General features: G+C 38.8%; 1 protein-coding gene across 1 annotated transcript in view; it reads right to left on the bottom strand.

Moving 5' to 3' along the window:
• Window positions 1–23,770, bottom strand: part of LOC306888454 (neurexin-2-like) — a gene marked incomplete at its 3' end in the record, with an annotated part of 552,351 nt that overhangs the window by 265,643 nt on the left and 262,938 nt on the right. The window contains exons 5-6 of the mRNA XM_079446766.1: window positions 19,418–19,719; window positions 12,584–12,607 (exon numbers count right to left, since the gene is read on the bottom strand). Of these exons, the coding sequence (XP_079302892.1) occupies window positions 12,584–12,607; window positions 19,418–19,719 (326 nt within the window). The remainder of the gene's footprint in view (window positions 1–12,583; window positions 12,608–19,417; window positions 19,720–23,770) is intronic.

The raw sequence follows: 23,770 nt of genomic DNA, 5'->3' as shown, positions 1-23,770 counted from the left end.
GTCAAACACAGCACTAAGATCTAGTAGTACCAGCACTGATATTTTGCCAGAATCAGAGTTAAAGCAAATATCATTTATTATCTTAATGAGTGCTGTCTCTGTGATGTGATGTGCTCGGAAACCAGATTGAAAATTGTCCAGGTATCCATTTGATCTTAGTTGTTCAGCTGATTAGAAACTACATTTTCAATAATCTTACTTATGAAAGGAAGATTTGATATTGTTCTATAGTTGCTCAATATGGTGTTATCAGGATTGCGCTTTTTCAGAAGGGGCAACTGCAGTTTGGAAAAGTCCCAGAAAGAAGTGAGACGTTAATAAGTTACTGTTTATAAGGTTTGAGAAGAAGGTCTGTCTAGCTGTGGCAAGCTCCGCATTGAAAGCATGAAGGCTGTTTTTATAGATGTTTTAGTCAATTTCGAGTTTCATCTTCCGCCACATCTGCTCAGCTTTCCTGCATTGTCTTTTCATGCGCTGAACTGCTGTTGGTTTTCTCCATGTTGATTTTTGTCTGCCATTATTATTACAGACTTTCACAGGAGCAATATCATCAATAACATTCTTAACTTTTGAGTTAAAGGAATCAAATAGAAGATCACCAGAGTCTGCAGAAATGCTTGGTGTTAATGATATTGCCTCCATAAATAGCACACTATTGTTCTCGTTAATGCATCTCTTTCTGACAGAGACAGATCTAGATTCAGTGCTAACAGAGATCAATATATCCAAGAAAATACAGAAGTGATCAGATAATGCTACATCATTAATAACAATGAATGAAATGTTTAGACTTCTATTGATGAGTAAATCTAGAGTGTGTCCACAATTGTGTGTGGGCCCATGCACTTGCTGAAGCAGGTCAAAAAAGTGTTTAAAGCAGTTATAATTTCTTTAGTAGTTTTGATTTCTGCATTATCTATTTGAATATTAACATCTCTTGCAATAGCAAAACAGTCAAACTCTGAGGAAATCATTAGATAATAGTTCTGTGAAATCTTCAGAACCAACAAAAGCTGGAGAGTATTTTGGAGGCCTGTAAATAATGATAAACAGAATACGAGGAGCACCTTTCAGCACAATACCTAGGTGTTCAAAAGACAAATACTGACCAAATGACACTTGCTTGCATTGATAGACATCTTTAAATAGAGCAGCTACACCTCCACCTCTCCTAACAGTCCTGCAGACACTTATAAAATTAAAGTTAGGAGGGGCTGTTTCATTGAGGACTGTTGCACTGCAGCTGTCTTCTAACCATGTTTCATTTAGAAACATAAAATCCAGGTTGTTTGTGGTTATTAAGTCATTGATCAGAAATTATTTATTTTGTAGTGAGCGAATGTTTAAAAATGCTAACTTGATGGGATTATTTTCCATCTGGGGAAATAGGGTCCACTGGCCTTGGTGGTTGTGCGGCCCGCCGTTTTTTATTTGATATCTGGGGGCTTGCAGCGAAAGAGTTTGGTCCCAGCATACACCAGTTCCTCCATTTTCTGTGAGAAGCTTAGAAGTGGAGATGCTGGAGAGAGGGAAAGTGTGTCTGGTGAACGGGGCTCTGGCTCTGATGTTTCCGGTGGCTGTGATATGTTGGCCTGGCTTCCCTGGCTGTTTTCCAGAAAGTCATCCTTGGGTGCTGAGTCTTGGAGCTGTTATAGTATGTCCCAGTCTGTCTGTGATGAGCTCTGTGGGCAGGGCTCAGCCAGGATAGTTTCTATGAGCCAAGTTTGTTGTGGCTGCGTGGCGTTATCAGTGTCCTTGTGGGATTCTTCAACAACATGATGACTCTGAAGCTGATATGGTCCTGTGGTCACTCATATTCTGTCCAGGTCTGTGTGTGCCATTCAGGTTAAGTGGATTGGCACACACCACTGAAGGATGACGGATGGAGAACTAGATATTGTCCTTCAGCACTCTTGCACCAAGTTTGTTTGGGTGGAGGCCATCCAGTTTAAACAGTTGTCTATGGCCCCAGAAAATATTGAAGTTGTTGATGAAGTTGACTCCTTTTATACTGCAGGTTCTTTGCAGCCATGTATTCAGCCCAAGCAGCCGTGAAAACATGTTAGTTTCCCTTTCTGGGAGTGGTCCACTGGTGAACGACTGAACTTCAAGTCTTTGAAGAGTTTCAAAGAGTTCACTGAAATCCTTCTTAAGGAGTTCTGACTGCTCCTTCCGAATAGCATTCTTCCCCACATGGATGATGACTCGATTTGTCTTGTGCTTCATCAGAATGTTCCGAAGTTCCTTGTTCACATCAGAGACGGTTGCTTGAGGAAAGCTGCTTGTAGTTGTAGTCCTGCTACTGATGTTTCTGATAATAGAGTCGCCCACTATCAGAGTCCTGGGCTCGGCTGCGCTCTGAGTTGAATGCCACTGTCTGCTCGACCTTGAGCGCCTGTTAGTAGCGATGTTAGCTTCTGGCTGATTCGATCCGTGTTTAGTCACATTTGTGGATTCCTCACCCACATTCATTAATGCTTCAAATCTGTTCTCAAGATGTATAGGGGGTGGTAGAATACCAGTGTTTGCAAGCCTTGTCATAGCCGTATCTGGGGTAGAGGATACTATGGCAGCAATACGAGATACTCGTGACAATCTGATGTCTCAAGAGCCTTTGGGTCTCGCTTCCTGTTTGTGCCATCGATTAGTCTGTCGATCAGTTTCGGCTTGTTCCTCTACACTTGGTATAAACTGTTGAGATTCACAGAACTCACCGGCTGTATGCTGAGAGGGTCCGTGATGATGATCTGTTGTGTGTTCCACCTGTTCTGGAAATCCAACAAGTAACTTTGTTTCAAGAACCGTAATCCTTTGTAGAAGTCTGTGGCAGTTCATGCAAGTGGATTCCACAAGAGGCATTTCTTTGTCGTCTGTTTGAATGTAGACAGCTGTGTTTTCCCTTCTCCGGAATGTAAGCTGCTGGCAGTGGGAGGCAAAGATTCTTCTCTTTCGTCCAGTCACAAAATGTTTTTTGTTTTAGTGTTTCTGCCAAAAATTTGTTGAGCACTATGCTGGTCTGCTGAAGTTAAAATCTTAGAAAAATCTGAGAAAAGTACATCAGCAGGGAGCAAAGCACAGAGCAGTAAGCAAAAGCGTCCGAACAGTAGCGAAGCCGGAAGTTACTGCTCTATATTAAATGTATTAAAAATATACATTACATAACATATTAAATTGCGCTTTATTTTGAGTTGGGGAGGTCTGAAATTTTTTACAGTGTACATTCACCAAACGTACAGTTTAATTTTAGTTTTCACTGAGGGGTTTGTTCATATTTCATTCACCTGGTTTTATTATTGCACCATCTATTTGCATCTGTAGATTTCAACTATAATATATATCTCTAAAGGCGGTTCTCTTAAAATTAGTTTGTTTCTCCACTTCAGCAGCACTTATATTGACCAAAAGTACAGTTATTCCTCTCTATATTCTGAAGGGTTTGTTCATATTTCATTTTTATGACGTTTTATTCCTAAACTCATGGTGAAAATGTGTTTTGTCTAGGGTTAGAAAGAGAAATCCAAAATCCCCTCTGGAAAAATCTCTAACAAAAACAAGAATTATGAGCCTGACTTTAGATTTATGTTCCATACATTTCTGCAAATGAGTGCTTATTTAATTAGATAATGCCTTAATTGCATATTCAAACACAACATTTCAGAAAACTAAAACAAAAAATGTAATGCAATGTAATACAAAAAATGTTTTTTGCAATTCTTATTATAATCAGTTGATTTGGGAATCATGCTAATATTGATTAGTTATATTTTTTGGCTGTATTCACATGTGGTTAATGGCAAATTGGGTTTAAATGCATTTTGTTTTATAGATGTTTAGATTAGTATTAGTGTTTTGACAGTATTATTCTGGCACAAGAACAAGTGAAAAATCTCAGTGAGGGCATGACAGGATCAAAGCTGAACACTTTCTGCACAACTAAAGTACAAATGCAATCAAAATGAGGCCAAACAGCAGAACTTAAACACACTGATTTAACTTTCTGAAGCAGTTGATATCGGTCTAGACAACCCCGTTCACTGAGAGCAGTCATCTGAAGCGCTATCGGCTGATTTCTGGAGAATCACCTGATCTGAGAGTTCAATTAGTCTGGTTAACTGAGTCCGGTTAGCAGCGTCACACTAACCAGTCTGAGCGTGAAGACACAATATCACAGCGCAGCGACTTTCCTTGATAAAATCCTCCATCTTCTTGTCATCGGGCCGTTTTAATACATTGATCACCTGTCAGCCATGAAATAATTATTTGATATTGATGCAGTGGAGTGCCGGTCGTTTGCATTAGACAAGCGCTGGCAGCTCATTTATACTCGGCCAAACGAGCCGCCACAGACAAATTGTTATTCCTCAGATCTGAGCGGTATGATTGCCATCACATCAGTCTGAAAGAAGCTCCTGCACAACACACACACACACACACATAATCAGTGTCATCACGTCACACACAGAGAAACTCTCTCTAAACTAAAGCCTCATTCACACAAGACAACAAGTCTGCCCTGTTTAGAAAAAATTGAGGAGTAATTTGTGATTTTATTCTCATTTTATGATGTATTTCTGACCACATGCTGTCCAAAAGTTTGGTGTCAGTAATATTTTTTTTAAAGAAATTATTGCTTCTTTTATCAAAGACACATTAATCTGATCAAAGGTGAGAGAAAAGACATTCATCATGTTCCAAAAGATTTCTATTTCAAATAAATGCTGTTCTTTTGAACTTTCTATTCATCTGTGAATCCTGAAAAATAAAATGAATGACATTTTCCACAAACTATTGTGCAGCACAACTGTGTTCAACATTGATAATAATCAGAAATGTTTGTTGATCAGTAAATCAGTATATTAGAATGATTTCTGAAGATCATGTGACACTGAAGACTGGAGTAATTATGCTGAAAATTCAGCTTTCATCAAATAAATAAATTACAGTTTAACATTCACATAGAAAACAGTTGTTTTGGATTGTAATAATATTACACAATTTATACTGCACTTTTGATCAAATAAATGCAGCCCTGGTGAACAGAAGAGACTTCTTTCAAAAACATACAAAAAAAATGAATATAATGTATATAAATACGTGCCACAGTTTGATTCATGCATAACTCTTCATCTTGTTCATGGTATGATGCATTATTATTGCACTGATGCACAAACATGATAATTTTTAGCATCTAGGAAACTGATTCCTTGTCAACACTGAACACTAAACACATTTTTACCACTGATCAGATTTTCAAAAGCTATGAATAACGTTTGACAAACGTCTGTCAGTGTGAACTCAAACACACGAAGAGGCACATCTAGAAGCAGACTTCTGAAAACCAAAAATAAACCAACAACTCTCTATTGTAAATACTATATGAACACTCATTTCTATCAATGCATTAAATACAGAAACCAGAAACAAAATCTGAAGCAGCTCAGATCGAGGAGGTTCAGGTCTGAAGTCATCAGCTACTGAACGAAACAGTGCAAACACATCAGATCTGCTGAATCTGAGCCACTCCTGGCATTCAAACAGGTCTCGAGATCAGCTGGGAACTGAATCCAACACACGTCACACATCTCATTCAGGTTCAGCTTCTCAAAGCAGCTTCCTCGAGATCACAGTGTGTACAAAAAAACACAGACAAGATGCAGACTGACTGCAAACACACAGAGAATGATTGAGCGGCCTGAAACACGGCCATCCATCACACACATCATCAAGCGTTTCAGGAAGGGGTTCCAGGGTGAACAAAAATGCAGCAAACTATTCGGATAAAAATCAAGTGAACCGTATCTGTTAAAGGACCATCATAATATAAACCTGCAAAATATAATTTATTAAATATAATTTCCTTAATCAATATCAGTGTCGTTGTCTAATAATATCACTTCAGCCGCTCTTACAGACACCAAACTCAGCAGTTTTATTCCTCTCTATATTCTGAAGGGTTTGTTCATATTTCATTCACACTTATTTATATAACATTTTGCTAAAAACCTGGAGAAAATGTATTTGTTTTTGTCTACTGACTATCCAAAAAAAAAAAAGTTTTAGTTCTTCATGTAATCAATCGATTTATATAATTATGCTGATATCTATTAGTTATTTTATTTTTATGTACCATATCTACCTGTTGTGAATTGCAGATGTTGTTTATGTTTCCATGAACAGTAAAGACAAAATTGCTCTGTTGGCTGTGGAATCAAGACATTTCCAAATATGATTAAAAGATGAATATGAGACAAAACTACAGAATGTCACCTTTTATTATTAGCCGTTTCAACACATACATGTTTTACCAAATAAAAAGAACAGCACTTTTAGAGTTCATCCCTCTATCTGATGTGAGCATAAGTATTGGAGCAGTTTCCTCACAGGTCTTTCTAAGTGATCAGCTGTGTCCTGTTGCATTGATTCTTCAGATATTAAAAGCAGGGAATGTGTCGTATCAGTTATATCCATTACTTCTGTATCCTGAATCTTGCATTCGATGATGACACACACAAACCAGGATGAAGATGAGGGAGCTGACTTTGAGAGAAAAGCAAGCAATTTGGATGCTAAAAGAAAAGAGGAAGTCAGTTAGAGCTCTAGCAAAAACAAAGGGCATGGAGAAATCAAGAGTTTGGAAACCACCAGCAACCAACAACGACCTGATCGGCTGAGAAAACAAGAGTAGTTGATGACAGACAAATCATAAAAGCTGTGAAAATGAACCCTAAAAGACGTGTCTGTAAAATCACCAACAACTTCCAGAAAGCTGGGGTGATGCTCTGACAATCTACTGTCCTCAGGAGACTTTGACACAGAATTACAGATGCTACACAGCAAGATGCAAACCTCTGACCAGCACCAAACATAGAAAGACAAGATTAGAGTTTGCAGAAAAGCACAAAGGTGAGCCAGAAGAGTTTTGGACTGTGTTTATGGACCGATGAGACAAAGATGAACCTTTATCTAAGTGATGGGAAAGGCAAAGATGTGGAGAAAGAAAGTGAACTGCAATGATCCCAAGCATCCAGCCTCATCTGTAAAGCATGGTGGAGGTGGAGTCATGGCATGGGCGTGCATGGCTGTCTCTGGAACAGGCCCTCTCAACTTTACTGATGACTTAATGTATGATGACAGTAGCAGAATGAATTTGGAAGGGTACAAAACCATCTTGCCTACCAATATTCAAGAAAATGCCACCAGATTCATTGGGAAGTGCTTCATATTGCATCAGGACAATGACCCAAAACACCCTGCCAGTTCAGTCAAGGAGTTTATAAGGGCAAAGAAATGTAAAGTCTTAGATTGCCCAAGTCAATCTCCAGATTTAAATCTGATTGAACATGAATTTCTCCAGCTGAAGAGGAGAGTAAAGGCAGAAACTCCCCAAAACAAGCAACAATTGGGATTGGCTGCATTAAAGGCTGGGAAAAGCATTTCAAAGGATGAGACCAAGAGTCTGGTGATGTCTATGGGTCACAGACTCACTGCTGTGATTGTGTGCAAGGGATCTGCAACTAAATAATAGCTTTTAATCTTTTATATCTGCCTTATGTTCAACTGATCCAATACTTATGCTCTCATCAATGAGTGGGATGAACTCTAAAAGTGCTGCTCTTTTTATTTGGTAAAACATGTATGTGTTGAAACGGCTAATAATAAAATGTGACATTCTGTAGTTGTGTCTCATATTCATCTTTTCATCATATTTGCAAATGTCTTGACTCCACAGCCAACAGAGCAATTTTGTCTTTACTGCTCCAATACTTATAGAGGGCACTGTATATAACTCTTACTGTACAACAAAAACCAACAATGTAATCAAAATTATGACACTAAACAGAAATAGTTCTTTGAGATCTTTCTCTCTCACGAGTGGAGTTCATCTGAAATCCAAAGGCAAAATTCAGACTGACTTCATAACAAAAGACGAGTATGATCCAGCGGCCTGAAGCACTCCAGCATTTAACGCCTGTCCAGATCAGCTCACACTGCTTCAGATAATAATGATAATTAAATGATTTCAACATACTCTTGACAAAAATACGAAACACTGTAAGATATTGCAATGCACTACAACAATATACCTTTTCAGTCAGAATAAAACTGACCAAGAATCATGTGACACAAGAAAATATTTACTAAATTTTAAAGGGATAATTCACCACCTCATGATCATTCTGTCATGATTTCAAACCTGTTTGATTGCATTAAAGATGAAATTTTGAAGGACACTGGGAACCAAATGACATTGGTCCCACTGACTTTCACTTAATAGCCGTCCTCTATCAGTCCAAAACCAATCCCAGAGCTGACTGTGTGCAGTACATTCATCCCGCTATAACAGCACCGCGATCGTTCTTACCTGAGCTCCAGAGCTGCGCTTTCCAGAGATGGCTCTCTGAAATCACTTACCTTCACTCATCAAAAACAGAGACAGAAACTGAAGCGTACACCAATGAGCGAGCGAGGTCCTTCGACAAGTGGCTGGCAGCTGGAAAACGACCTGAACGCAGTTTGTGAACGAGTGGAGCGAGCTCGGGAGCAAACTAGCCAAAGGATTTAGTGAGACGGAGGGGTCAGGAGTGGGAGAGGAGGCCTGGGGCGACCGGAGCTCATGTGGTGCTCGTACAGTATGTGGGGTTGGAGGTTAGTACTTTAGTAAAGAAGAGCAGGTCAGACACAAAAATGGTTGTTAGTACAGTTACAACAAAGGTTTCATTCGGATTAGTAACAGAATTTGGGTTTTAGTCAATTAGTAGAGCAGTCAATTGGTGAAATCCTTTGTGACTTGATTCCACGAAAGAGATTGTCCGAATTGTCATGTCTGGTGGGTTTTGAGGTTAAGAGGAAACAAAATAAACCATCCAAAAGAGTCACGACATGGGGAAGAAGCCATGCAGCTGAGTGAGCCGATGAAGATGGTGTGGATGGGAATGAGCTGCGAATGAAGGGCAAAGCAAACGCTGAGCACAAGCCAATGGCGGAGAGAGTCAGAGTCACAGCACGCCACAGATGGAGGAACGGCGACATTTAGTTGATTAAGGGGTTAAATCTGAGGCGGGACACAACAAAATGAGCGCTTTGAGTCCACAGGTTTGCGTGCAAGCCGAGACGCTTTGGCTGGTTCGCCTTGAGCATCGCAGACTCCCTCTCGCTGCGGTGAACGGGATGAAGTGGATGAAGCATGCACACAACCGTACTGAAGATACCAACAAAACACAACAGGAGAAGCCACACGGCGACGTGCGCTCGGAGACCTCACGTGATGTAGACATGAGTGGAGCGAGCCGGCAGTTACCCGAGTGTGGCTGTCTTTGCCTCGAAAACATTGTTATTCTAGAGCGCCGGACCCCTGCCAGAGTTCATTAGGTCGCTGTGATTGCATACTAATGCAAGCGGTCCGGGAGGATCTGGAGCTGTCAATCACGCTGACCCTTCGGCCAGATCTACTGAGCCCTGATGTGAAGTTATTCCTGTCAGAAGGGGGCATGGCTCATCTCTGTAGGGTCTGCTATATCAGAAATATGCATGTGTGACTATATACATACACACATATCACTGGACCAGAGTAAGAGTGTTTCTGCTGAACGATGTCATGCATGAGTTTCATTATTGAGTTAGTACCAGTGGTAATGAAAACAGGTCCCACACTGCAGAAACTTTCCTACATGCCATGCAGCTGTGGGCGGGGCTGTGGGCGGAGCCTCGTGTTTGACGAGTCCAGTGACAGGCAGTGAAGAGCTACAGCTCATCGACGCATACCACACAACGAGTTCGGACCAGTGTTGTTACTGTAAACTCAAACTATCAATCTAAATCAAATCTCAATCTAAATCAAAAATATTAGATGTAAAATTAAAATTAAAAACAAATAATTAAAAAATAATAAGTTGAAGTACTAAAATTACTAAAACTGAAATAAAAATAAATTAAAACTTAAAATTAAAATTGTTTAATTAATTGAAATAAAGCATATATATATACATATATATATATATATATATATATTGTGTGTATATATACATATATATATATATATATTAGATGCACACTTTAAAAAACCTAAACTTAAATAAGTTTCAGTATTAAAATGTCTAAAAGGCAAGTTTATTTATATAGCATATGGCATACACAATGGTAATTTAAAGTGCTTTACATAAAAGGAAAATCAAGGAAGTAAAATTTTTAAATGAAATAAAAACAAATGAAAAAATATATGAAAAATTGTGTTTGTTAATTGAAATAAAGTTTAAATATCAATATTAGATATAAATAAGTTTAAGCTTAAGTACTAATATTACGAAACCTGAAAGAAAAATAAAATAAAACCATTTAACATTGTTTTTGTTAAACTAAATGACACTTATACCAGATAAATAAAAATACCAGATGTAAACCTTAAGAAACTTAAATGAGTTGAAGTACTAAAATTCTAAAACAAATGAAATTCAAATGAAGCTAAATAGAAATGAACAAAAACAAAAACGCATAACTCAAATGAAAATGGAAAGTATTTAAATGAAAGCTAATTATAATAGTATATAACTTATGCTAAAGAGCACTGGTTTGGTCTGACAGTTCAATAAAGCGCAGATCTGCAGGCGATTCTGGTGAACAAACGCTGTCGCTCTGAAGCTTCCCGGCATCAATAACGCCTCCCTTGGAAGTTATAGAGGCTACTGCACTTCAGTAATAATTAATTGTTCATGTTTAATAATTAGGCTAGTTGTCCTATGGGTACGTATACTAATGAAATCATCACTCACGCTGGCATGAGTCTCTGTGACTTAACGAAGCAAACAAACCCAAAAGCGAGTGGCTCGGGCCGGCCTCTGATCATTGCGTTTCTGATCTGTTCAGTAGATCTGAGCGCCTCTTGTAATGGGCCTCTGTGTTACGGCCAGGTCTGAACTGGGCCGTAAATCCACCCAGCAGAGCAGGAGCTCCAGGAGAAGCCAAGCATCACCTCGAGCCTGATATCAAAAGAGCTGTCATAATCAGCTAACAGACTGCAAGCTGCTGTGATGCTGAACACCAGAGACACTCAAGGGCTTTTCACACTTGAAATAGTTAACCCTGGGTCATCCTAAACCCTGGATAAGTGGAATCCTGGGTTATCTGTAATCACGTTTCACACACTGCTCATACTATACCTGGGGTTAACGGTTAACGCTGGGGATTCATTAACAGTCATTTCACACTGTACATTCCTAAACCCCGGGTTAACGTTCTTATTTGCATATTTGCGGTGTCACTGTCACTGATTGGACGAACAGCGATTTAGTGCTGGAAATCCATTTATCCTTTGCTGAAACTTATGCGTCTTCATGAAGAGCGCGGGTCATGGTTGCTTAGCAACGGCAGACGCCACGGGAACGCGAGCTACACGATGCGCGCTTGACGTGACACGAGCTTCACTGCTCATTTTCTGATTGGCTGTCTGTTGCCAAGCGTCCAGCAGCAACAAGCAAACACCGCTCCGTTTCACACTGAACAAACTTAGCGCCGCAATGCGGGGTTAACACCACAAATGCAGTGCTAACCCTGCTCCGGAGCAGGGTTTCATAACCCCGGGTAAAATGCGGTGCTAACACCGCTTTCAAATTGCCGGTGTGAAACGTGTCTTTACCCGGGGTTAAAAGCGGTGTTTAGAACGACGATAACCCGGGGTTAAGCGCAGTGTGAAAAGCCTATCAGTGTCATAACATCCAAATCAATATCGGTGTAAGACTGGACATTCACACCTCAGCTCACAAAAAACATGTTGAAAACGTTATTTCTGAACGTTCAAAACGTCCATTTTTTCCTCAGTTGTATAAACATTCCATTTGATCATTTTGCAAACGTTACTGGAATCTAACTTCTGAATGTTATTAGTTGTGTATTAGTTTTAATGGAAACTGTGATGGTCCCTGTTGGTCTTTAATGGTAATTGGTCGCCTTCTATGGGTGGCTTGTTAACACCACTAAATCCTAATCGAATATGTCCCAAAACACACTACAAAAAAACATTTTTTAATGGTTTTACCGGTTAAAAGTCGATGGTTTGTAATGTTTGTAATGGTATTTGTAGTGGAAACCATTAGAATTTCTGTGATGGTTTCTATTGTTTTTTTGACCAGCTTTATTGAGTTCCTTTAATCCTTACTGCCTGCCACTGGGATCATTTAAATTAACGTTCAAATCGGTTAAGAGCGTAATAAATCATATTGGGTGAATTGAGTAAAGGGGAGGCACAGCCACAGTTAAAAATAAACTTTCATCGTGCTCTGTCGAGAAACTTCTTTATTTCTCTATACGGACGAATCGATCACGATCCCACGCGAGAAACCGAACGTTTAACCCGAGATCTTTCTGACGGGAGGGGAGATGCAGGATGGACAAAACAAAGTCAAAACCATGGTCACATGAGACAGTGAAACGAAAAGAGTGGAGGTCTGTAGTCTGATCGCTACCTTGATACCAATGGGGATTTGTGTAGTCAGTATAAGCAAACAGAATAGAAATAGGAAACGGAAATCCAGGGCAAACCAAAGTAGAAGACAATTAGAATGATATCTACCATATAATGCAGTTTGTTTACCATAGCGTGTCCAATGCCTGAATGCTTTAGGAAAAAAAAACAAGGGAAGGGAAAGAAAATATATAGAATAATGACAAATCGTGAAGTCAATAAAGGCCTTTTGAAGAGCGGCGGTCTTAAACCGGCCTTCGCTCTCTCTTTTCCTAATGTGGGTTTTGTGCAAGAGAATCAAGATCCAAATGCAGAACTAAAGCAACAGAATCTCTTCATCGAAGGATTTGTCAACCAAAACAAAAACATGACAACAGTATTGTTATTGTGGTTAGTACGTCAGTACGCAAGTTAATTCGGAAAACTACGGATGACCTGCATTCTGTGAATGACACGATGTTAGTCGTTTCAAAGGAACACAAACAGGTCAAAACCAAACACAAAATCCAAAATGAAACTGGAAGAACTTGAAGCTGTGGGGTTAGTAAGAAGACACAAGAGTTAGCACAACCGTTCTCCACATGAAGAAGGGATACGTGGGAGAGAGAGATCGGGGGAGGGACTGATTGGAGTGGAAGGGGCTAGAGGAAGAGCATTCGGATTGGCTAGTCCTGCGAGTGGGCGTGGCCTGTTAGCGGACGGGGCTCTTTACAGGCCAATTGGGCCAGACTTGGGTTTCGGAGCAAAGTGAGAAATCGCTCGTCTCTGGCTGACGACTGAAAGGAGGCAAAAACACAACCGAGTTAAACAGTGACACATCAACAACATCTTCAGGAACAGCTCATTTAACAAAACATGTTAAGAAGGAAACATGCGGTGCCACCATCTCGGACCTGGAAGAAAAGACCATTGTGATTACAAAATGTCATTCAGAACTCATAAAGATGCAGATTCTGATCCAGACCCAGCCTCAGACCCAAGCCTCCGCACCAGTGCTCATACAGGAAGTGTGTGCATGACCTCTGACCTCTGACCCACAGGTTTCTGCTCGGAGGGAATACATTAAATTAGTTCTGAGTAACAGTTAGCGGCAGTCTAGAGGAGGCTTTCCTGAGCGAAACCCTACTGAGACCAAAGCCACAAGAGCTCAGTGCTGAGATCCAGAAGAGCAACATAGTGATGTGTGTGATCAGATCAAACCTAAGACTTTTGCAGCTCGAAACAAATCGATCAGACTGTGCAGAATGGTGCAAAACACTCTTCATTTGATCAAATTAATAATGAATATACACTAGATAAGATACACTACCATTCAAAAGTTTGGGGTCAGCATGTTTTTTAGTTGTATTTTTTAATTAAAAATCAAAGTGACAGTGAAGACATTTATAATGTAACAAAAGATTTATATTTCAAATAAATGCTGTTCTTTTGAATTTTCTATTCACCTGTGAATCCTGAAAAATATTGGGCAATGTTTTCAACTGATAATAATCAGAAATGTTTGTTGAGCAGTAAATCAGTATATTAGAATGATTTCTGAAGATCATGTGACACTGAAGACTGCAGTAATGATGCTGAAAATACAGCTGCAGATCACAGAAATAAATTACAGTTTAACACATATTCACACAGAAAACAGCTGTTTTACTCTATAATAATATTTCACAATTTTAGTGTTTTTTTTCTGTATTTTTGATCAAATAAATGCAGCCTTGATGAGCAAAAGGAACTTTTTAAAAACAGTAAAATTCTTACTGATTGCTAATTTTTGAACAGTAGTGACATATACTAATAAATATTGCATTAATAAATATGAATTGTTATTATTAATATTTAAAACGTATTAGTAAAATACATAGTTGTGTGTGTTTTATTTGTTTATTTATTTCTTTGTTTAGTCTGGATCAAAAATGACCATCCACTTTCGGTCTTTAAAACACTTCCCTTCGCGTGGAACTGAAGACAGACAGGCAGCGTAACGACTCGAGCAGATGCTGATTCTGTGTGGGCCGAAACAGAATTCAGTTTGATTGATTTGTAAAGAGCTTCTCAGAGCACATATTGTTCCAGAAACAGGTGACGGATGTGAGTGTTTATAGAGCCGCTGAGAAATATGAAAATGCACTTTCACAATCTGTGAATGTGACCTGAGCATCTGTCAAGAAACCAAGCTAATCGAGTGTTTGTGATGAGAGAATGAGAGAACAAGATCAATCTCTCACACACACACACACACACACACACACACACACACTCACTCACACACACTTACACTCGGACACACACTCACACACACACACACACACACACACACACACTCACTCACTCACTCACTCACACACACTTACACTCGGACACACACTCACGCAACCACCCACCCACACTCACACACACACTTACACTCGCACACACACGCACGCATGTTATTTCAGAATAATCTAGCTGTTCTTTTTCTTTTAAATTTGAAATGCTGAGTGTCTGACTCTCTTGCAGTCAAACGATGAAAAGTTTTGCGAGTCTCTTGCAGTCAAACGACTGAAACAATCAAGCCCTCGACCGCAAACCAGAGTCAGTCGACAGTGTTGCTAGGTGACAAATTACGTGATGAGACGAGAATGATGGGAAAACAGATCGAGCTGCTGAGGGACGGATTGCAGGGAGAGGCTGAGGAAAACTCCGCCTCCAATCATAACCTCAACCAATCAGCACTGCGCTAACATTCTCAGCCAATCACTGCAGCCTGCTCCAGCAGTTCTCTGACTGTACTATGGTTATATTTAGAATATCATTTTGAAAAACAAACAAAAACTAGTGAGCAGTGTGGATTTGACAGTATGTGAATAATTGACTCATTTCTGATGATCACTGAGTACTCTAATCTGAGCTATTCTGAACCAAAGCAGAAAAAAACTGCATATAAAATTGACAACCGATTAGATTAGACAGTTTTAACATGAACAGAGTAATAAGCTTAATTTAACATTTGTCAAACATAAATGAAAAGGTCATATTTCTGCACTCTGTTTCATTTCTCCTGCCTTGTTTTGTTCTGTTGACATAGTTTCCCGTTCTTTCCTTGATTGCGTCATTCTGTTCACCTGTGTCTAGTTTATTATCCTCATTTACTTGTGTATTTAAGTTCCAGTTCCAGTGACAAACAGTCTAAAAAAATATTTTTTTAAATTGTTAAACAAAGATTCTTGAAGTATGTTTCACAAGGAAATACTATTTCAGTTTTACTACTTTCAGAATCTCACATTTATTTCAAAATATTACAATTGCCATTTATTTGTAGGTGAAATTTGTGAAAATTGTTTCTACTCATATTTTTGTTAATGTAGTTTATTAACTAATTGCATTTATTTGATTTCACTTAATCATTTTCAAAATGCATTGCATAAATATGTTCATTGTGAAAACAAATCAATTCAGTTAAAAAAGTATGAACATGGTTAATAGAAGGCTAGCTGTAGAACAGTGTTTTATCTTTTTTCATTTTGATTTTAATTTTAAAGTTGTAGTAATTTTGATGTTAGTTTTGTATATGTCTATATAGTATTTATTCATTTTTTATTTCAGTTTTAGTTATTGTAGTACAAGTTAAATTGAGAAATGTTCCTTTGGCAGCTAGCTGAAATAAACTAACTTTATTTCAATTGAAATATTTTTTTGAGTCATGCTTTGACTGACAGAAACACAAACACACACACACACTGATCTGAAGTGCTGGTTTGTGCTGTTATGATCAGGTCTGTATTCTGACATGTGTTTCGCTCTCACCTGTGCTGGAATATCGACGTTATGTTGATTCTTAGTAGCAGCTGCCTGTGAGTCTATAATAGAAACGCTGAGGATAAAATGTCAAGACATCTTCCAAGAAATGGCAGCGAGAATCGAACCTCAGATAGTCACCGGACGTACAGCATCCATTAAGAGAAGAACAGCTGCGATCAAATACAGCAGCTTCATCTGAAGAGTCTGGCGGCGGTGTATTTATCATCAAGACACGCAGAAGTCAGCATCAGACTGTTTCCATACATCAGTCTCAAGCTGATCTGATCCACTTCTCTTGTTTTCCTGTGTGTGTGTGTGTGTGTGTGTGTATATATATATATATATATATATTATATAAACATTCATAAATCAAGATTAATTTATTTGAGATTCAAAATGGCTGAAGATGTGAAGTCTTGTTTTCTCAAATGTATCAAAATGAAGTGAGTTTATGATTAACATTAAAAATATCTGCCAGTGGGGTCAGGAAAAATCTTCTTGTTTTCCCTTTGAATTAAGAATTTTTCTAACCCCATAGGCAGATATTTGTTCTCGTTTAAACTCACTTCATTCAACATCAGTCATTTCACTTCTCCAGTAAATTTGTCTTGACTTATATTATATATATTATATTTGTACAGGAAAACAAGACAGAAATACTGAATACATTTATTTTTTGCACGTTCAGTTCATCCTAACATTGCTAAACATTCAAATACACAAACACTGAGTAGACCAGCCAGCTTATATTAGAATGACTTTATTTATTTTTATCAAAGATTTTCTTTATTTGATTTAATTATCAAAAGTACCTTAATATCTTAAAATCTTGGATTTGTTTGTTAGTTTTATAGATCAGGAAGTAGAGAATCATCTGCACACTTTCACTGCTCACCACTTGGTGGCGATGTTGTGCTGCAGCCTTGCATTTAATTATTTATTGCATTGATTTTCATTTATTTATTTCCCTCATTCTGACTGTTATATATTGCACACACTTTAGAGGAGAATTCCTTCTCTGTGTTAGTGAATGTCACAGTTACTGTATTGATTATCTGAGGTACAGCTTTGAGTAAATGTGAGGTCAGTGTATGTCTGAATCAGATCAAGAATCCAGCAACCTCTCTGACACACACACACACACACACACACACACACACACACACACTTGTTTTTATCACGGTGGGTCTTTCCAATGACTTCTATATGCTTCTTCACTGAGCTGATGATATTTGTTGTCCCAGAATTTTTTGCACAAATCCTGTGCATCTTTACATTCTCATTAAGACGTCTAGAATTAAACGCTACTCTCAAACCCTCAGTCATTAATCTGCATCTTCATGTATCAATGTATTCTCTGGTGTCTGATCATGCGTTTGGCTCAAATCCTCCATTAAATCCCCTGAAAAGCAGCCTGAGGAGGTCCGCCGGTCTCGGTTTGTTGGCTTTGAAGGAGTTTTGGGTAGCTAAACCAGCATAAACCAACAAAGCTGGTTAAGCTGTTTTTATAAGAGTGATTCTGAACCCAAGCATCCCTCGTTTGTTCTCTGAGGAGAATAAAGACTCAAGTGTGTAATTGAATTCAGTGCGGACAAAAGATTTTCCCTTTTGTTTCCTCTCTGGATTCACACTATCAGCCAATAGCAATAGGCATTATTACAGCGAACACGCTCTCGTGCCACAGCAGCCAATTACAATCGCTCTTATAACGGGTGACAAGACATTCGTTCCAATTACAATTACCAGAGCAGAGGCAAAATGAGCGAGGACCGTAAGTGAAATCGATCGCATCTCCACGCCGCTATCTGCGACTGCCAATTACAGCAGCCGTATTGAACCATTCTTCACTTTTATTCAATCTCTCTGTGTGTGTGTGTGTGTGTGTGTGTGTCAGACGTGTGGAAAGAAACCAAGAGTGAAAGGGTGTTTCTTCAGCTATACACACATTTATGTCCCAGTGGTTGATTTCAATTCATTTTGTATAAAGGTCAATTTAAAAATGTTTTTCCTTCAGCTATTGACTAATTTACTGTTTTACTCACTCCAAACCCAGATTTTTAATCTTACACTATAAAAATCCATCATTAAGATATCAACTATTAAAAATAAAATACCAATAAAACAACTACAAAAAATACAGAAATAAAAGCACCTCCAATATAACACGCTATGTCACAGCATAGAAAACAACTGTTCCAACTAAATTATAGACAATACATCTTTACATCAATTCTAAAACTAGCATCATTTCCATCTGTTAAAGATTTATTTTTCTAAAGCTAGTTTAAGAGAGGTGTCAGTGAAGAGATATAGATAAAAAAAATAAAAAAATAAAGGTAAATATCACTATTTTTATTGTGTACAATTTCCAATCCAGCTGTAATTTGGTGCAAGTATGCAGAAAATGTGAATATACGATTTTAAGATTGTATTTAGGACACATCCAATGCTTAACTGGAAGATATGCAGTTTACAAGGACAAAAGTGGGCATAGCTGAAAAATCGCCTATATGTGTTCAGTATGTGAAGATCGTTTGTGTTTCTGTTCATGAACATTCATTATGTGCGTGCGAATGAAGCGTCTCGCTGAGTCATAAGAGTCGGGACTGTGTTCGCTCCATCAGTTTGCGCTCGTAATGAAGCTATTTTAATAAATGATGCCATTGTGTTGCATGTGATTCACGAGTGCTGGGGTAAGCATTCTCCATATCGCGTTCAGTGCTGTGTGCTGTTATTTGTTCTGTTAAGACCCATTCTGTTCTTTGTCAATGCGGACATGTTAAGTCCAATCAGGTCCGATCATTAAATCCTTGATTTCAGCCTGTAGAACAAGACCGGTGCTCTTGTCCCCTTAAAACTGCCAGCTTCATTAGGTTGGAGTCAATTTCAGACGGACAACTCTTCTCCGAACAGAACATTAAGTCAAGGTGCACATAATGAGGTCCTGAAGCAGGAGGCATGGGTCTGTATTGTTCTGGATCAGGTCTAACAAGAAAACACACACCGCTGCTCCCAGACCTGTCAGGAATCACACTGCAGTCATTGGGAAGCACTTTGGATCGCAGGCCGACGTTTAATCAACATTTCCAGCCAACAAAGCCCTTTCCACAGTGATTCCTGACGTCCAGCGCATCTGTTAGTGATCAATATCTACGCAAACGCATTCGAGAAGCGAGCGCTCAGTCTTACCTGTCGCAGGTTTCGCGTGACTTTAACATCATGCCATGCGTTGTCATTAAACTTCCCGTTCACTGGCTCCACGAGCGCCTCGAAGGCGCCGGAGCCCAGGTTGATGACGAGCCAGACAGCGCCGCTCTTCAGCGACAGATTGACATAGTCTGCGGATTTCCCGGTGTGCAGCATCAGGCCGTTGCGCTGGAGCGTTCGGAAGGACAGCGTGATCTCATCCGTGCTGCTCTGGATGGGAGTCATGGACAGATCGTAACAGAAGAACTCGTTCCCCTTGAAGGTGGCCACTGATTCCTCTTTCCCTGCAGAGATGGAGAAAGAACATGAACATTCTCACCATAGCTGACTATGGACCACCAACCAGTCATAAGTGTCCATTTTATGAAATTGAGATTTATACATCATCTGAATAAACCATCTTTCCATTGATGTATGGTTTGTTATGATCGGACAATATTTGTCTGAGATACAACTATTGGAAAATCTGGAATCTGAGGGTGCAAAAAAATCTAAATATTGAGAAAATCACCTTTAAAGTTGTTCAAATGAAGTTCTTAGCAATGCATATTACTAATCAAAAATGAAGTTTTGATATATTTATGGTAGGAAATTCACTAAATATCTTCATGGAACATGATATTTACTTGTATGCCAAAAATAGATTTTTGTCATAAAAAAATGTATAATTTTGACCCATACAATGTATTGTTGGCTATTGCTACAGATACACCTGTTACTGATGACTGGGTCACATACAGTATGATGGCACATCAACACTCTCTCTCCCTACACGACGTACAGCGGCATTATTGAGCGCTGCATTGCACTGGAAAAATCCTGCTATGCAAACGTTGGCGTGTTTGTCTTTTCACAGCAGAATGTGTTTAAATAAACTTTATTTATTCTAAGACGGTTTGTGTCAAGTAAATGAAAGCACTTAAACTCCCACATTGCTTTGTGGATTCAGTACCATTCATATTCACAATTTAGCTTGATTTCTATTGGTTTTGCAGTAATTTGTTCTAACTGTGCTGAATACTCGCGAGAGTAAGGCTCAGAGCGAAACTCTTATTCCCAACCGCAGACTCTCTAGGGAGACGCGCTCTTCTCCAGAATAAACGGGTTTTCTTAAGTTTCCGCTGCTGTATTTTTCATGACTCGATGACATATCAGGACACGTCATGTTTGGCTTCAGAAAGACAGGAATCCTGTATTCATGAGTGCTTTCTACAAATCTAACAATCCTCATGAGAAGAGCAGATGAACCGAAGTCTGCAGCAGAAAGCACATTTATTCATTTCCAGCAGCTTTCGTCCGGAGTGATTTACATTACGCTTTGCCGCAGGTTCGTTCCTCCCAGAGAAACCCGGGGTCAAGTGCTGCGCTCAAGGGTGCAAAACAGTGTTTCAGAAGAATTTAAAGATTTCAAACCTACAACTTTTTGGAAATCAGCCCAGATCTTTAACCACTAAACCAAAGCAGTGCATTAATGTTTTAATGTTTGGCTTTAACTCAGGTTCAGCTCTTCTGAGGCTTCATGTAAAAGCTTACTGGATTGTGTTGTCATGCCACTGATTCTGAGAATCCTGCAAATATTTTAAAGCTTTAGTGATTTGTCTCAGTTGTCTTAATTAATTTGCCCCAGAGTGTTTCCTTAAGATGTAGAGCACATCTAAACCACACACACACACACACACACACACAAATCCGTCCTTACCAAAAGTAAATAAATAAAAATATTAGAAAAACAGACAATGCCTGAAGTAATTCCAACCCTCACACACACACACACACACACACACACAAAGAATAATAGCAATTAAACTGGGAACAGCACCTTACACTGCACATATAAAAACAGCAATTACAGAGTCTGTGACTTTAAGTATGTTGTTTGTTTAGCACTAAAATACAGATGCTAAATACAGCTAAAATACAGATGCTAAATACAGCTAAAATACAGATGCTTAGTAAAAAAAAAAAAAGCAATTATTTGTCATGTCAGTAAAGCACATTCAGACTGAAACTCAACGTGCTTGTACACATCAGTGTTTGTGAGAAATAATGAATGTTGCCAAATGTTCTGATGGTAACTTCAAGAAAGTAATAAAAATGTAAATTCAGGATGTGTAAATGAAAACTCAGCAGTATATGGAGTATATATATACAGACTGCTCCGGTCGCTCCAGCGCTCCTCAGCTAAAGCCTCCTATCCGTCTGTCGCTCTGAAGCTCTGCCTCGGTGTTCTAGAGCTTCGACCTCCACTAGTCTTCCTCTGTACAGCTCGCAGATCACCTTCATTCTGCCTGCAGATGCGCATGGTTTCAATTCCCATTCAGAACTGATCTGAAAATCAAGACCTTCTTTCTGTATTTTCCATCTCTCTGCGATCAGTAATTCCACTGGTGCTGCTTCACTTCTAACACAACAAACACACACCATCTACAGTCACACCAGCTCTAAACTAAAACCTCAGTCTGTCCCTTATAATCACTGGAACACAGTCTGAAGTGAACACAGTGATCACATCATCTCAAACTGCAGCGCAGATGCTACAGAAGCCAGATCTGAATCTCACACACTCACAGACACACACACACACACACACACACACACACACGTCTGGTCAGCTATCCTTGTAGGGACTCTCCATAGGCGTAATGGTTTTTATACTGTACAAACCGTACTTTCTGTCACCCTACACCTAAACCTACCCCTTACAGGAAACTTTCAGCATTTTTACTTTCTCAAAAAACTCTTCTGTATGATTTATATGCTTTTGTATCCATGGGATCTCAATTTAGGTCCCCACCATGACACGAGTCCCCATGAGTCTGTGTGTATTCAGGTTTAAGTCCCCACCAGGATAAATAAACCTGCACACACACACACACACACACACATACACATAAGAGACACGCTGATGCATTTAAATGACAAAGAGTTTCTTTCTTTAAGAAGAAGAGAGTGTAAACTGCTGCTGACAGTTTGATTGATCGGTGTTTCAGCGTTTAGAGAAAACTCATAAAATGCTCCATATCTCTCTTTCATTCTCTCTTTCAGTGTGAGACAAATCATCTCTCTTTGACTCATCTCTCTTTCTGTTGTGCCTCTGAAAATGACAGTTTTCTATATGTTTTATCTCTGTTGCACATATATATGTGTCCTCTATTTGTGTACATATGAGTATACTGTACATCTGTTTCGCTCAAATAAAACAGTGTTTATATATATATATATATATATACGGCTGTCATTTATTATGGAAAAAATGCATTAGAATGATTAACGCCTCGTCCTGTCCTGTCCATCATCTTACACTGATGCAGTAGCTGATGAACATGATACAGCCTATTAGTTATATGACCCTAAAATTCAAGATATGAAAAAAAAAAAAAAAAATCATGATAGAGTTAAGCAATATCATCACATCAGCAAGAGTGTGGTTTCTCCCAATTTCTGCACCACTGCAAATGTGACACTGATTTATACAAAAGTTTAATAAAAAAAAGCGAAGACTGTTACATTTTAGACACATACTGTGAGTTTGCTCAATTTCACCAATGAAAATAATACGCTTTCAAAACCATCAGTCTGAGTAAACAGTCAGGTGTCTGTAATGTGCTGCATTCTTTTCTGTGCTAGTTTTTGCACAATTCTTGCACTAAAGGCAAAAACAACTTTTGCAAACTCGTATCAAAGCTCTGAATATGTGGTCACACAAGCATGATTAACACAGATCAACTAAACGTGCTGGAGCTGAGACACATCACGACCTTCTGACACCGAGATCATATTCCTAATGCGCCTCTGTGTTCTAAACATCCAGAAAACAAGATCATTTCCTCCAGAGAAACTAAACTGTATGAGATAATGAGTCTTGTTCTCAGAGAACATGTGCTGAATTTAGATCATTTGACTCAATCCATTGGCAAAGAGTGTGTAAATCTAACAACATTTAGAACTGAATAATTTACAGATGCGAAGCAAAGCTGCACAAAATAATACGCCTTTTTTGTTGTTGTTCAGTATGATGAATATATCTAGTGGCGATTATTTCTTTCTTGTTTCAAGTGTAAATCAAACAAAATTTACAAAAAAATAAACTATTTACTAATGGAGTAAAAAAGGTCAATGAAAGTTTTATTTTTTCTTATTTCAAGGTGTATTCTCTAGAAGCAGGTCTCATGTGATGCATTGCTGCTTCTTAAGCACTGTAAGTTGTTTTTAAGATGTTTTTACTGGAATAAAAGCCAAAGACCCTGATGAAGACTCATCATGAGCTCTTCTCTTTCTGTCTCATCTCTTCTGCTCTCTGGTTTTTAACACACGTGTGTGTGTGTGTGTGTGTGC

This window comes from Barbus barbus (genome assembly GCF_936440315.1).
Source record: "Barbus barbus genome assembly, chromosome: 2".
NCBI classification, from domain to species: Eukaryota; Metazoa; Chordata; class Actinopteri; order Cypriniformes; family Cyprinidae; genus Barbus; species Barbus barbus.
The sequence above is the reverse complement of the archived record's forward strand: the minus strand, read 5'-3'. Positions and strand labels throughout refer to the sequence as shown.